General features: G+C 41.8%; 1 protein-coding gene and 1 non-coding gene across 3 annotated transcripts in view; one reads left to right on the plus strand and one right to left on the minus strand.

Annotated features, from left to right (window-relative positions):
• The first annotated feature begins 340 nt into the window (after positions 1–340).
• Positions 341–13683, plus strand: part of SNX3 (sorting nexin 3) — a 46403-nt gene continuing 33060 nt past the window's right edge. The window contains exon 1 of one of the 2 annotated variants that reach the window (XM_028104178.2): positions 341–714. In XM_028104178.2, the coding sequence (XP_027959979.1) occupies positions 619–714 (96 nt within the window). In that variant the 5' untranslated portion in view covers positions 341–618. Of the gene's footprint in view, positions 781–13683 lie in introns of both variants that reach the window. The other variant, XM_028104177.2, reaches the window with a different exon arrangement.
• On the minus strand, positions 6133–6236 carry LOC114210043 (U6 spliceosomal RNA). The gene has a single exon (XR_015768446.1). It is a non-coding gene; the product is annotated as a U6 spliceosomal RNA (small nuclear RNA).

Genomic DNA, 13683 nt, shown 5'->3' on the forward strand with positions numbered 1-13683 from the left:
TAGAAAGGTATTTTCAGTGGTTCACGGTGAGACATTTGGTAGGTTGACGTAGAGTTAGCGGGAGTTTTTTTTCGATTGCAGGCAAATCTCGCAAATCTCGCCGTTTAACTTTTGTTCCCGCAGCCCCCAAGGCCACGAAAACCATTTCCGTGCTTCCTCCCACCACTCCAGACCAAGGCGGCGGCAGAAGGACAGGAAGCGCCCACCCCCAGACCCCTAGGTCCCGCAGCACTTTAGTCTCAGCCAGGCGGCGATGCGCTCGCCCGGTGCATTGTGGGCGCTGTAGTCTGGCCGGAACCTGTTCACTACTACAAGTCCCGTGACTGCCGCTGCTCCTCCGCCGCCTAACCCGCAGCCCCTCTGCGGCCTCAGCTGGGCCTTCCAGGCCCAGGGCGCGGCGTCCCGGCGAGTCAGCTGCTTCTCCCCTAAGCACAAGAGGCGGAAGCTGGAGAGACGCAGGGAGGAGCTTCGCGTGGGGGAGAACGCCCGTCCTGCGTGCTCGTTCGCCTCGACCGCTGTGCGCGAGCCCGGTGTCCCCGCGGCGGGCAGCAGCGGCGGCGTCGGTGGAACGCGGAGGGGGCGGAGGGAGTCCGCGGCGGCGGCGGCTGCAGTAAAGAAATGGCGGAGACCGTGGCGGACACCCGGCGGCTGATCACCAAGCCGCAGAACCTGAATGATGCCTACGGGCCGCCCAGCAACTTCCTCGAGATCGATGTGAGCAACCCGCAGACGGTGGGGGTTGGCCGGGGCCGTTTCACCACCTACGAAATCAGGGTCAAGGTGAGGCCGTCTTTTTCCCCTTCAGAGAGACCCCTCCCGCCGTCTGTGGTCTCCCCCAGCCGACCCACGAGTTGATCCCCTCCGGCGGCTACAGCCTCTCGGGTCGGAAGCCCCGGGCTGACTCGGTCGGGCAGCCTTGTCCACGGGCGGGGTCTTGGGCCAGGGCCCTTCTTCCTATAGGGCTTCGAAGGGGGCTGTAGAGTGAGCTGAGCCCAGCACTGGTACTTGGAGAAGGTGTTCGAAGAAGAGGGCGTGCTTTGAGCGCCGCTTGCCCCTCAAGCAGCTGATTTGGGAATGACATTTGAGTTGGAGAGGTGTAGATCTTTCGAGAACACAGTGCTTCATTGGGAGGGGAGCTAGATGTGACTGAGGAAGGGGGTTTGCGCAAAGTTGAAGTTTTCCCAGTTTTCTTGAACTGGAGACTTTTCCCAGAGGTGGCCGAGCCAAGCTGGATGGTTGGTCCAGGCCCTTCCCGAGCTACCAAACTGACCTAGGTTGTACATTTTTCGGAACAGAATCTAGTGGGTGTTCATAAAAGCCTGACGAATTTGGTAGGGCTGAGCCTGGCGAGAACAGTGATTGACCTTAGCATTCTGGGCCACCATCGTGCTAAAGCCTGAGGTGTGGCGAGTGTTGTCTGCCTCACAATCCAAAACTACAGCTGCTTTAAGAAAGCCTGTTCATTTAGGGATCTTGCTCTCTTAATTTCGAAATTTGCACTTAACAATGAATTAGCTGAAGTAGAAAAGTAGAAACACACTTATAATTTCGTAACTAGTATTTGATAGCAATAAGTAATTCAGATGATTTGAAGGATGCTAATTGAAAATAGTGCTTCACTTTCGCTGTAGTTCAGGATTAAAGAACTTTCTCATGTATGGAAGTATCTTTAAAAATTAATCACATGAAACGAATCTAGCTGTTAAAAACGACAACAAATTTTACTAAAAATTAAGTGTAATAATTTCATTTTACAGTAATTGAAATTTACGTAAGAAGTTAGTATTAATTTTTAAATGGAGTAATTTCTCATTAACTTGTGCATCTTTTGTGTGTATGGTTAAAAAAAACCTATAATTTACCATCAACCATTTTTTTTTAAGACTTATTATTTGAGAGAATGAGAGAGCGAGAGCACATGGTGGGGGAGGGTCAGAGGGAGAAGCAGGCTCCCTGCTGAGCAGGGAGACCGATGGGGGGCAGGGGGGAGATGCGGGGGACTCGATCTTGGGACTCCAGGATCATGACCTGAGCAGTCGCTCAACCAACTGAGCCACCCAGGCGCCCCTACCATCAACTATATTTTTAAGTGTACAGTTCAGTAGTGTTAAGTATATTCCAATTGTGAAATTTATGCATTTAAAAAATTTATCATGTATTGCTAAAAGATTTTTAATTATCAGATGTTAAGATGTGAAACTAAAGTTTATGTTCCAAGTCATCCTAGTATCCCTATGGATGTGTAAAATGTGAGCCATAAGCAGTTTTGTTGTAGTGAAGTTGCAAAATCCAGGCTCCAGCATACTTACAGAAGTACTTTACCACATAAGCCTGGTAAAAAAGTAAGGCTTTTTTTTTTTTTTTTAACTTTTGGAATGATTTTAAAATATATGGCAGATTTTTCACTAAAATGAACTTCCTCTTTTACCCTAATTCACCACCATGTTTTCCTTTATTTCTTGTGCTAAAACAGAACTTGGTATTCCTGTTTCTAAACTTCCATAGCTAGTACTTCCTGTCATACAACTGAAGCAAAATCTCCTGCTTCCACTTCCTCCATGTAATAACTTTGTGTTTATCTTGCTGAGTGCATTGTATGAAATGCATTCTAGTATAATTTAATTATTTTTAAAAATACATCTAACATAACCATAAAAAAATTTAAAAAAAAATCTGATACTTTATTACTGCATAGCTGATGTGACACTTTAAAAATAGTGTTTATGGTATGATCATTTACATTTTTAAGAATAATCCTTTTTAAGAGTGGTTAATAAGTTATGGAATTAACAGAGTATGTAGCTGCATTGGTTTGTGTTATATAAACCAGTTTTTTTGTGGGTTAATGATGTTTATAGTCATAAGTGCAGGTATCCTAAAAAAGTGTAACTGAGTTTCTAATGGTCGTGAAATGCCATTGGGGTTTTTCTTAATATGTAATGTGTTAACTTAAAAACTCAGGACACCATATAGTAGGACAATAGGTCTTATTTAAGTAGCATATGATTTTTGAGTGTAATGACAATCTTGTGTTAAGGTAAAATGGCCAGCAAGATGAATAGGTAAGTCATTTTGTAATTTTAGTTATTACTACTTTCTAAACTGTTGCCTCTCTTCCTAGCCCCTGTTGCCAGCCTTTGGCTGTTGAAATGTCATGTGGAGTTTGGGCCCTTAAACTATCTTATAGTTACTTTCTAAATCTAATCTTGAGAAAAATGTTCAATTTTTATAGAATCTGATTGAAATTACTCTAATTCAGAGAGTAATTTTATCTAGATAGTGGCACTTTAGAATGCAAGTTTCCCAATCTCCACTTATCTTTTGGTTTGGGGGTAGTGTTTAAGACTATTAGGATCACTTGATTAGTATCTCTGGGCTTTTGAAAATAATTGGTACAGTGTTAATGTTTTTAAAAATTGTTCTAATGGGTAGGTGCAGCAGAGGGAGTACCATAAATGATAAAAGGTTTAGGAAAGCTCAGGGTCTAGAATTATTTTTGCATATTAAAGAGAAGTTTAAAGGAGACATTCAGTCACTGTTTATGAAGTTTGTACTATAATGTAACCTTAGTTTTCTGGGGATTTTTAGTTAGTTAAGATCTATTGTAACTAGAGACAGTTGTTTCAAACAGGTGTGAAGTTAAGGATCTTTCTTGAGCTCTGAATTCAATGAATAGATTTATCATTTATAAGCAGAGTAAGGTACACAATCTAAACTCCACTTCCCTCTGTAAAATAAGTATGCTAACAATAGCACCTACCTCATAGGACTAAATGAGATAATGTACATAAATCTCTTTAGCATTGACTGGTACATACTAAGCTTTCAAAAGTTACCTCTTTCCAAAAGCACATATGTTCTAATTTAAAAGACAGTGATCAACTAACTACATTTTCTGTATTACTGTGAAGTTGAGTTACTGAGATTGTTAGATTTTTTGGCATGGAAGTATACTTTCATTGAGGCAGATATAGTATAAAAGAAGCCATCTTGTTTAGTATTTAACCAAGGAACTTGTTTGTTTTCAGTTTTTATTACTTTGTGTGATTCCAGGTAGAAAGTTGTGATGCCATTTGGAAGGTGGTAAATTTCATATTAAGCCCCAAAATACTTAATGCTGCATATTTTAAGGTAGCACATTTCCTGTGATGATTATATTAGTATTTTTTCCAGTTTTTTTTTTTTTTAGGATTTTATTTATTCATTTGACAGTGAAACACAGCGAGAGAGGGAACACAAGCAAGGGGAGTGGGAGAGGGAGAAGCAGGCTTCCCACGGAGCAGGGAGCCCGATGTAGGGCTCAGTCCCACTGGGATCATGATCTGAGCCGAAGGCAAACGCTTAATGACTGAGCCACCTAGGCACCCCTATTTTTCCAGTTTTATTGAGATATGACTGATATATAATGTATTTAAGGTGTACAGCATAATGATTTTTTATGTGCATATATTGTGAAATGATTACCTAATAAGATTAGCCAACATTCAACTCACATAGTACAGAAGTAGCCTTTTAAAATTGAGGCTTATTGAGGCGCCTGGGTGGCTCAGATGGTTAAGCGTCTGCCTTCGGCTCAGGTCATGATCCCAGGGTCCTGGAATCGAGTCCTGCATCGGGCTCCCTGCTCCTTGGGAGCCTGCTTCTCCCTCTCCTTCCCTCTCTCTCTCTCTCTCTCCCTCTCCCTCTGTCTCTCATGAATAAATAAATAAAATCTTTAAAAAAAATAAAATTGAGGCTTATTAAAACATAAAGCTGAATACTGAAGTTTGATAAACATTTTTTTAAAGATTCTATTTATTTGAGAGAGGGAGCATGAGCAGGGGAAGGGACAGAGGGAGAACGGAGAGGGAAAAGCAGATTCCTCACTGAGCAGAGAGCCCTATGTGGGACTCAATCCCAGGACCCTGAGATCATGACCTGAGCCGAAGATAGACGCTTAACCACTGAGCCACCCAGACGTCCCGATAAACTTTTTTTTTAAAGATTGTATTTATTTATTTTAGAGAGAGTGCGTGCGTGTTGGCGGGGGGTGGGGGGTGGAAGCAGAGGGAGAAGAGAATCTCAGGTAGACTCCACACTGAGCCCAGAGCCTGATGCAGGGCTTGATCCCAGGACCCTGAAATCAGGACCTGAGCTGAAATCAAGAGTGGATGCTTAACTGACTGTGCCACCCAGGCGCCCCAAGTTTGATAAACATTTTGACAGGAAATATCATCAGTAAAAGTAGCATCTTAACCGTTTTCCATTCTAAACCTGTATTGGTGATTTTACTCTGGGTGAGTCCTCTCATTTTAAATTGGAAGTTATTAATATCCAGATTGGAAACTGAGAAATAAATTAATTCTTAGACTTGCTTTCAGGATTTATAAGAACATATTATTAAAGGGCCCAAATATTTTTTTTCAAAATAATATTTTAAAGAATCAAGGTATTTTTGTGCCAAAGGACATCTTACAGAATCTATGTAGCTTTATCAGCTGGCCACGCGATGTTGTCTGTACACATCTTTGCTGGTAGCTACAGCTGACCTTTGGGATCTCCCTGAAGGATGGGCATGTTACTACCTTTGAAGGTTCTGTTCTTACCTCATCCATGCCTTAAGATTGGGGAGGGAGGCAGTGACAGTTAAAAAGTAGTCCTGCTGTATTGGGTTATTAGGGACTGTTCTATATTGTTCTACACAGACGGTTGTCTCTCACCCAAAGTAAATTATCTGACTAGTGTCAGAGCCAGGGTTAGATTTGAAGTAGTCTGGTCCTGGTTCAGAATTTTTTCACAGCTGCAGTTCATTTAATTTAAAACAGGACATTAAAACCTTTGTTGTCTACAGCCTAGTTTGGTGGCACCTCAGGTGTCTGAACATTTGAAGGAAATCCCAAGTTGGTACTCTTGAGACCTGAGTTGACTCTTCAGTAATGCACAGTGGGTAAGATGCACCCAGGAGAGATGAACAGCTGCAAAGAGCTTGCTATTAAATTCTGTGCTCTGATGAGATGACGTGAAGAGAACATGTTGTTGAGTGGCTGGCTAGTGATGTTATAAAAGGCAAGCTTTTTTTTCTTCGCGTGTTGAAGCTAAAGAGGGGATTTTTCACTTCAGTACTTCTATTCAAGGCACTGTGCTTTATATATAAAAAATATGGAACACTTCATGAATTTGCATGTCATCCTTGTGCAGGGGCCATGCTAATCTCTGTATCATTCCAATTTTAGTATATGTGCTGCTGAAGCAAGCATTGCTATATATATAAGATGATCTTTGAGGTAACTGAAGAGAATAGATAATATTCCTGTTTTGCTGGTGTAAAAGCTGGGGTCCCTGTTGATCTAATCTCATCTCTTCTCCCTCCCTCATTCTTACTTTATGTTCCAGTTCTCTTGAACTACTTGTATCTCCTGAATAAGCTGAATTTTCTTTTATCCAGGCCTCTTGTGTCTACATACTTCCTCCGCCATTAAAAACAGTCTTCTTGGGGTGCCTGGCTAGCTTGGTTGGTGGAGAGTATGACTCTTGATCTTGGGGTTGTGAGTTTGAGCCCCACGTTGGGTGTAGAGATTACTTAAAAAAAAAAGGCTTTCATTTTTTAAAAATTTTATTGTTATGTTAATCACCATATATTACATCATTTGTTTTGGTGTAGTGTTCCATGATTCATTGTTTGTTCATAACACCCAGTGCTCCATGCAGAATGTGCCCTCCTTAATACCCATCACCAGGCCAACCCATCCCCCCACCCTCCTCCCCTCTAGAAACCTCAGTTTGTTTTTCAGAGTCCATCATCTCTCCTGGTTCGTCTCCCCCTCTGACTTACTCCCCTTCATTCTTCCTCTCCTGCTATCTTCTTCTTTTTCTTTTTTCTTAAAATACTTTCATTTTTTTTAAGATTTTATTTATTTATTTGAGAGAGAGAATGAGATAGAGAGAGAGCATGAGATGGGGGAGGGTCCGAGGGAGAAGCAGACTCCCCGCCGAGCAGGGAGTCCGATGCGGGCCTCAATCCTGGGACTCCAGGATCATGACCTGAGCCGAAGGCAGTCGCTTAACCAGCTGAGCCACTCAGGTGCCCTCATTTGTTTATTTTTTTTTAAGATTTTTATTTATTTGTCAGAGAGAGAGCAAGAGAGCACAAGCAGGAGGAGTGGCAGGCAGAGGGAGAAGCAGGCTCCCCACTGAGCGAGGAGCCCGATGCGGAGCTCGATCCCAGGGCCCTGGGATCATTACCTGAGCCGAAGGCAGATGCTTAACAGACTGAGCCACCCAAACGTCCCCCCAAAATAAAATCTTTAAAAAAAATAAAACGGTCTTCCTTTAGTGGCCTCATCTGGCTACTGTTACTTGTCCTGCAGGACTTAGCCTTACTACCATCTTTTTTTTTTTTTTAAGATTTTATTTATTTATTTGAGAGAGAGAACGAGTGTGGGGAGGGGCAGAGGGAGAAGCAGACTCCCAGCCGAGCAGGGAGACCTACCCAGGGCTTAATCCCAGGACCCTGAGATCATGACCTGCGCTACAGTCAGACGCATAACTGGCTGAGCCACCCAGGCGCCCCCTTACTATCATCTTTTTAGAGATTTTGCTGATCTTGGAATTTAGACTGGATTTCCTTCCTGTGTACCCTTGTAGCCCTAAGGATTAAATTTATTTGCTTGTTTGTGGCTTCCTTTAGTTTCTGTATCTTCCACTATAAGCTCCTAGAGGACAGTTTCCAATCAGTATCATAATCACTCTTATTCAACACCTGGCACTGCACTTGGTATGGAGTGGACATTATGCATGAATGAAGTTTAGGAAGGTTAAGTAACTTGCCCAAAGTCGTGGGTATTAAATGGCAAAACTGGGATTTGAATCTACATTTTCTGACCTTCAGAGCCTGTCCTGAACATTCTCCTGGAGAGCTTTTGAAACCATTTTGATTCTTACTTCATTGGGTAGGGGTGGGATTTGGGAAATGGTAGTTTATTTATTTATTTTTAAGATTTTATTTTATTTTGAGAGAGCGATTGAGGGAGAGAGCACAAGCAGGGGAAGGGGCAGAGGGAGAAGCTGACTCCCTGCTAAGCAGGGAGCCTGATGCGGGGCTCAGTCCCAGGACCCTGGGATCATGACCCGAGCCGAAGGCAGACGCTTAACCGACTGAGCCACCCAGGTGTCCCAGGAGAGAGAGAATCTTTTTTTTTTTTTTTTAAAGTTTTTATTTATCCATTTGACAGAGAGAGACATAGCGAGAGAGGGAACACAAGCAGGGGGAGTGGGAGAGGAGAAGCAGGCTCCCGCCTGAGCAGGGAGCCTGATGTGGGGCTCGATCCCAGGACCCTGGGATCATGACCCGAGCCGAAGGCAGACGCTTAACGACTGAGCCACCCAGGTGCCCCCCAGGAGAGAGAGAATCTTAAGCAGGCTCCATACCCAGGGCAGAGCCCAATGTGGGGCTCATCTCATAACCCTGAGATCATGACCTGGCTGAAATCAAGAGTTGGATTCTTAACTGACTGAGCCACCCAGGTGCCCCAAGAAAGAAATTCTTGTATTTTGTTAATATTGCCACTCTGTACCTTTAAAGTGGAAAAGTCTAAAATGTTTAACTTTTAGCAGTCTTGGTGATTCTTTGTAATAGAAATTTTCGCTGTCTTCACCTTCATAATCATGCTTACCAAAAAAGAAAAAAAAAACAAAAAACATTGAACTGTTGTTTTTAGGTACTTTGATGTTTTACCATATTGTGCTGCTTTCATGTAAGCAGAGCCAGCAATTTTTTTTTTTTTTAAGATTTTATTTATTTATTTGACAGAGAGAAACAGCGGGAGAGGAAACACAAGCAGGGGGAGTGGGAGAGGGAGAAGCAGGCTTCCCGCTGAGCGAAGAGCCCGATGGGGGCTCCATCCCAAGACCTGGGATCATGACCTGAGCCGAAGGCAGACGCTTAACGACTGAGCCACCCAGGCGCCCCAGAGCCAGCAATTTTTTTGAACATCAGATAAGAAAGATGGTGTCCAAGAAAAGCAATACTATAATCTTGGTACTGCTTTTTACGGATTTCTTAGTTAAATGACTTAATGCTTTCAACCAGAATTTTACTTCCTTAAATATTTAGAACTTAGGAATTTTGACATGGTGGTAAAATGTGACATTTGATGTAACTTTCAGGAAAAGTGCTATCAATTAGGATACAGTTTGGGCTGTTCTCACAGAGACTTCAACAATAGAGAGTTTATTTTTTCACATGAGGTCTCAGAGGCAGGCCTGGGCTGGTATCATGGCTTGATTCTCAGCTCCCAGCATCACATCCATCTTCTAGCCGAGGGGAAAACATATTCCTGCCCCATTGCCCCTTTCCTCAAAGGAAGCTGGGAAATCTAGTCACATCTTCTACCATGTGAAGAAAGGAAGGACAGGCACGGTTCTTTGCTTTACCATAATAGCAAAGAAGTAATTGGGTTCAGCCCTTCTAGGGTGTGTGGCTTTAGCAACATTCTGATCATCTCTCTTAATTCTTTACTTTTTGCTGATGCCTGATATTTCAAAGTTTAGAGACAGGTCACTTGATTTGTAAGAAATGAAATTGAGTTCTCATTAGTTCTGACAATCTTTTTTTTTTCTTAAAGGTTTTTTATTTGAGGGAGTGAGCATGAGGGGGGGAAGGAGCAGTGCGAGAGGGGGAGGGATAAGCCGACTCCCCACTGAGCAGGGAGCCTTACACGGGGCTCAATCCCAGGACCCTGACCTGAGCCAAAGGCAGATACTTAACCAACTGAGCCACCCAGATGCCCCAGTTTTGACAATTTTAAATGTGAATGAGTTTTGATTTCTTTGATTTCTTCCTGAAAATTAATTTTGATGAGTTGAGAAAGGAGACGATCATGAAGACATGGCATATCTGATAGGGTGTGGGGTTGGATTAGAGGTGTTGAAAATACACGATTAATCTTTTATTTTTTTCTTCTTCAATGGCTGTTTAAAACTATGGAGGCAGGGCACCTGGGTGGCTCAGATGGTTAAGCGTCTGCCTTCGGCTCAGGTCATGATCCCGGAGTCCTGGGATCGAGTCCCGCATCGGGCTCTCTGCTCCTTGGGAGCCTGCTTCTCCCTCTGCTTTTCTCTCTCTCTCTCTCTCTCTCTCTCTCTCCTTCTCCCTCTCTCTCTCCCTCTGTCTCTCATGAATAAATAAATAAAATCTTAAAAAATATATATATATATAAATAAATAAAATCTTAAAAAAAAAAAAAACAAACTATGGAGGCAGTTTTACTTAGGACCAGCGTTTTAGTTGATGGTATCAAATGAAGGAGTATATAATTTGAGCCACCAAAATAAGTGAGATCAGTGTCTCTTACCAGAGAATCACAGAAGACTTAAAATAATTTTTATAAAATTACTTTGTGTCTATCGGAATGGGCACTTCCTAATTCTTTGCTCTCTAGACTTTGATTTTATCACTGATTATAGCATCTCTGTTTTCTTGGCTTTCCTTAAATTATTTCCACACCTGCTACCCATAGATTGTTTGCTTTCTGTTTTTTCCGACTCTTGCCTTGTAGGATGAGTTTCTCTGTTCCATAGTAAATTTGGGAATTCTAATCCATACAGAGGAAGAAAGGAGTCTCAAAGCTCCCCTCCTTATGTCCAGTTCTTTGCATCTTACTCCTCTCTTGCCTTGACATTATTCATTATCTTGAAGTAGAAACAGAAGTAGATAAAAGTCTTGTTGGCTAGGCATATATTATGTATTGTCAGGCCTTTATTTAAATTTACACCCAGGGGTGCCTGGGTAGCTTAGTTTGTTGAGCATCCGACCCTTGCTTTCAGCTCAGATCGTGATCTCAGGGTTGTGGGATCAAGCCCTGTGTCCGGCTCTGTGCTCAGTGCAGAGTCTGCTGGAGATTTTCTTCCTCTCTCCCTTAAGCTCTCCCTTGTGTGAGTGTACTCTCTCAAATAAATAAATAAAATCTTAAATGGATAAATGTACACCCAGAGATCCCCCCATATTGTGTAACTGAGAACTTTTTTTAAAGATTCATTTATTAGAGAGAGAGCATGAGCGGGTGAAGGGGCAAAGGGAGAGAGAAAGGAAGAGAGAGACTCGAAGCCGACTCCCTACTGAGTGCGGAACCAGACACAGGGCTTGATCTCACCGCCCTGAGATCATGACCTGAGCTGAAATCAAGAGTCAGAAGCCCAACCTACTACTGACCACCCAGGCACCCCAATGAAAACATTACTAAGACACTGATAGATCTAGAGCAGGAGTGAGCAAGCTGTGGACTTTCCTGTTTTTGTAGTTTTATTGGAAGGCTTCCAAAACTTAAGGCAATAAATTTGTGTTTTAAGCTACTAAGTTTGTGATAATGTGTTATAGCAACAATAGGAAATTAATAAGAATGACCATACCCCTGTACTAAAAATCATTTCCCGGGCACTTGAGTGCCTCAGATCCCAGGGTCCTGGGATTGAGCTCCATGTTGGGCTCCCTGCTCAGCGGGGAGTCTTCTTCTCCCTCCCCCTGCTCTTGTGCTCTTGTGCTCTTGCTTGCTCTTTCCCTCTCAAATAAATAAATAAAATCTTTTTTTAAAAACTGAGTATAAGAGAAAGAATCACATAATCTTTGATATAGTCGTTTATCCTTGCTCTTGTACTCTGGTGCTCTTGTATGAGAGGGCGCCAACTTCTGAGACTAGGCAGATGTAAAATTATGAGTACTGTGTGATGAACACTGTAGATTATTGGCTCTTGGTTAAAATTTAACTTAGAAAAGGTGTTATTCTTTATTATTAGGCCTCTGACCCTCCATAATTCCAGGCAAGGTCTTGGAAGCAATAGTATCTTCCATTCATTGCACACATTAGGAGAAAAGTACTTTGAATTCTGCATCTTGTGATTCTAGGTCTCAAAGTCTAAAATATATTTAAGTATTTCAGGCAGTAAATGCATAACTATACAATTTCTTTTGATGTTACAATTTTTTTTCCTTGGTTTCTATTTTGGAAAGAAACCTGCAGTTAGCTTCAGGCGTTTATTTATAGTGAGCAGGAATGGTCTGTTCTTTTAAAATATCCTGATCCATTTGTGACAGGATAGATTTTTAAAATCCAACCTAAAAGGCTGTGAGGTATATAAACTATATGTATCAAATACGTAAGGCACCCAGAACTTCTATATGAAGAAAGTTCAAGAATGTTAAAGCTAAGGAAGCATTGTAGAAGAAGGATTCTAATTATAAAATCTGGTGGAACTTTCATAAATTAAGAAAGGATTTATAGGTTGGAGTAGGCTATTAGTTATGAATACTGTTCAGTGGATTATTTATTTATTTATTTATTTATTTATTTTTTTAAAGATTTTATTTATTTGACAGAGAGAGACACAGTGAGAGAGGGAACACAAGCAGGGGGAGTGGGAGAGGGAGAAGCAGGCTTCCTGCCGAGCAGGGAGCCCGATGCGGGGCTCGATCCCAGGACCCTGAGATCATGACCTGAGCCGAAGGCAGACGCTTAACGACTGAGCCACCCAGGCGCCCCTCAGTGGATTATTTAGAAGGAATATGTTCTTTGATTTGCTTTTCTCTAGAACTTTTGATATGCCTTTGTCTAAAACTGTTCTAATATAGTAGCCATTAGTCATATGAGTCTATTTAAATTGAAGTGTTAGATTCAAACTATCAGACATCTATTTGTCTAGTTTCCTTAGAATTAGAGTTGACTTGTTTGACTTGTCTTTAATTCATTATAAGTGATAATTGGGCTTGAATTACAGGATGTGTCATATATAAAGGGACCATTGTATATAGGGCTTTTTCTGTTGAGTTTCTGTAACCTTTTTGCCCCATCTCACTGTGTTTCCAGTCACTAGTCACTCATAGTCTGTTCACTGTACCTCTGGGCCAAACTCCCATGCACTGACACACACCCTGTTCTCTGCTGATTAGAGAAAATTTCTTAATCCAAAGGTTAGAGACGTATTTCCTTTATAGGATAATTTTATTATATTGGGAAATTGAGCACAAGTTTGTAAACTATAGTTAAACTATAGCTTAACCAAAGAGAACTGGGATGAAAGTAAATGGTGCCTTTCAGAGTGTGTAGAATCTTACTTCTCTTCAGTCCTATACAGGTAGATGTAAAATACGTGTGGTTCTGACAGATGTCAGTTAATAGCTGCTTTCAGGTCTGTTTAGAGTACTGGGCCTTCCCACGGTGTTTAGCTCAGGCCGCTGAAGTAATTTCCTGTTCTCCAGTGAAGTTGGGTCTTTTTATAGGTCTTGCTGTGGCCAGTAGAAGAGGAAATGCTTCCCAAAATCCTTTTCTGCCCCACTTCCTCAAGGATTCTTTTTAAAGGCCTCAGAAAAATCTGTTAGATTAAAATGTTGAGGTCTTACGTCTAAATTCTCATGTAGGCAAACTAAAAGCAACTCAGCGGTGGATATTAAATTTAGATTGTAAAGCACTTTGATAAATCGATTTTGTCCCTCAGTTTACACGTTAATATATTCTTTTCGTAAACACCTGAAGTTGGTGAGGAGTCATGGTTGGCTTCAAAGGGTTGAATAAGCTGCAAAACAAAAACAGCTTCAGTTACAGATTCATTGAAATGTCCTAGAGAACTTCCATTTTTTATAACTTCCTAACTTAAGTTCTTGGTTGTTGAACAAGTCACCTTGTTATAAAGGTGGTTTAAATTGTTGCAACACTT

Source organism: Eumetopias jubatus, unplaced genomic scaffold (assembly GCF_037043125.1).
Source record: "Eumetopias jubatus isolate StellerSeaLion01/CBP00866 unplaced genomic scaffold, mEumJub1_p1.0 scaffold_6, whole genome shotgun sequence".
NCBI classification, from domain to species: Eukaryota; Metazoa; Chordata; class Mammalia; order Carnivora; family Otariidae; genus Eumetopias; species Eumetopias jubatus.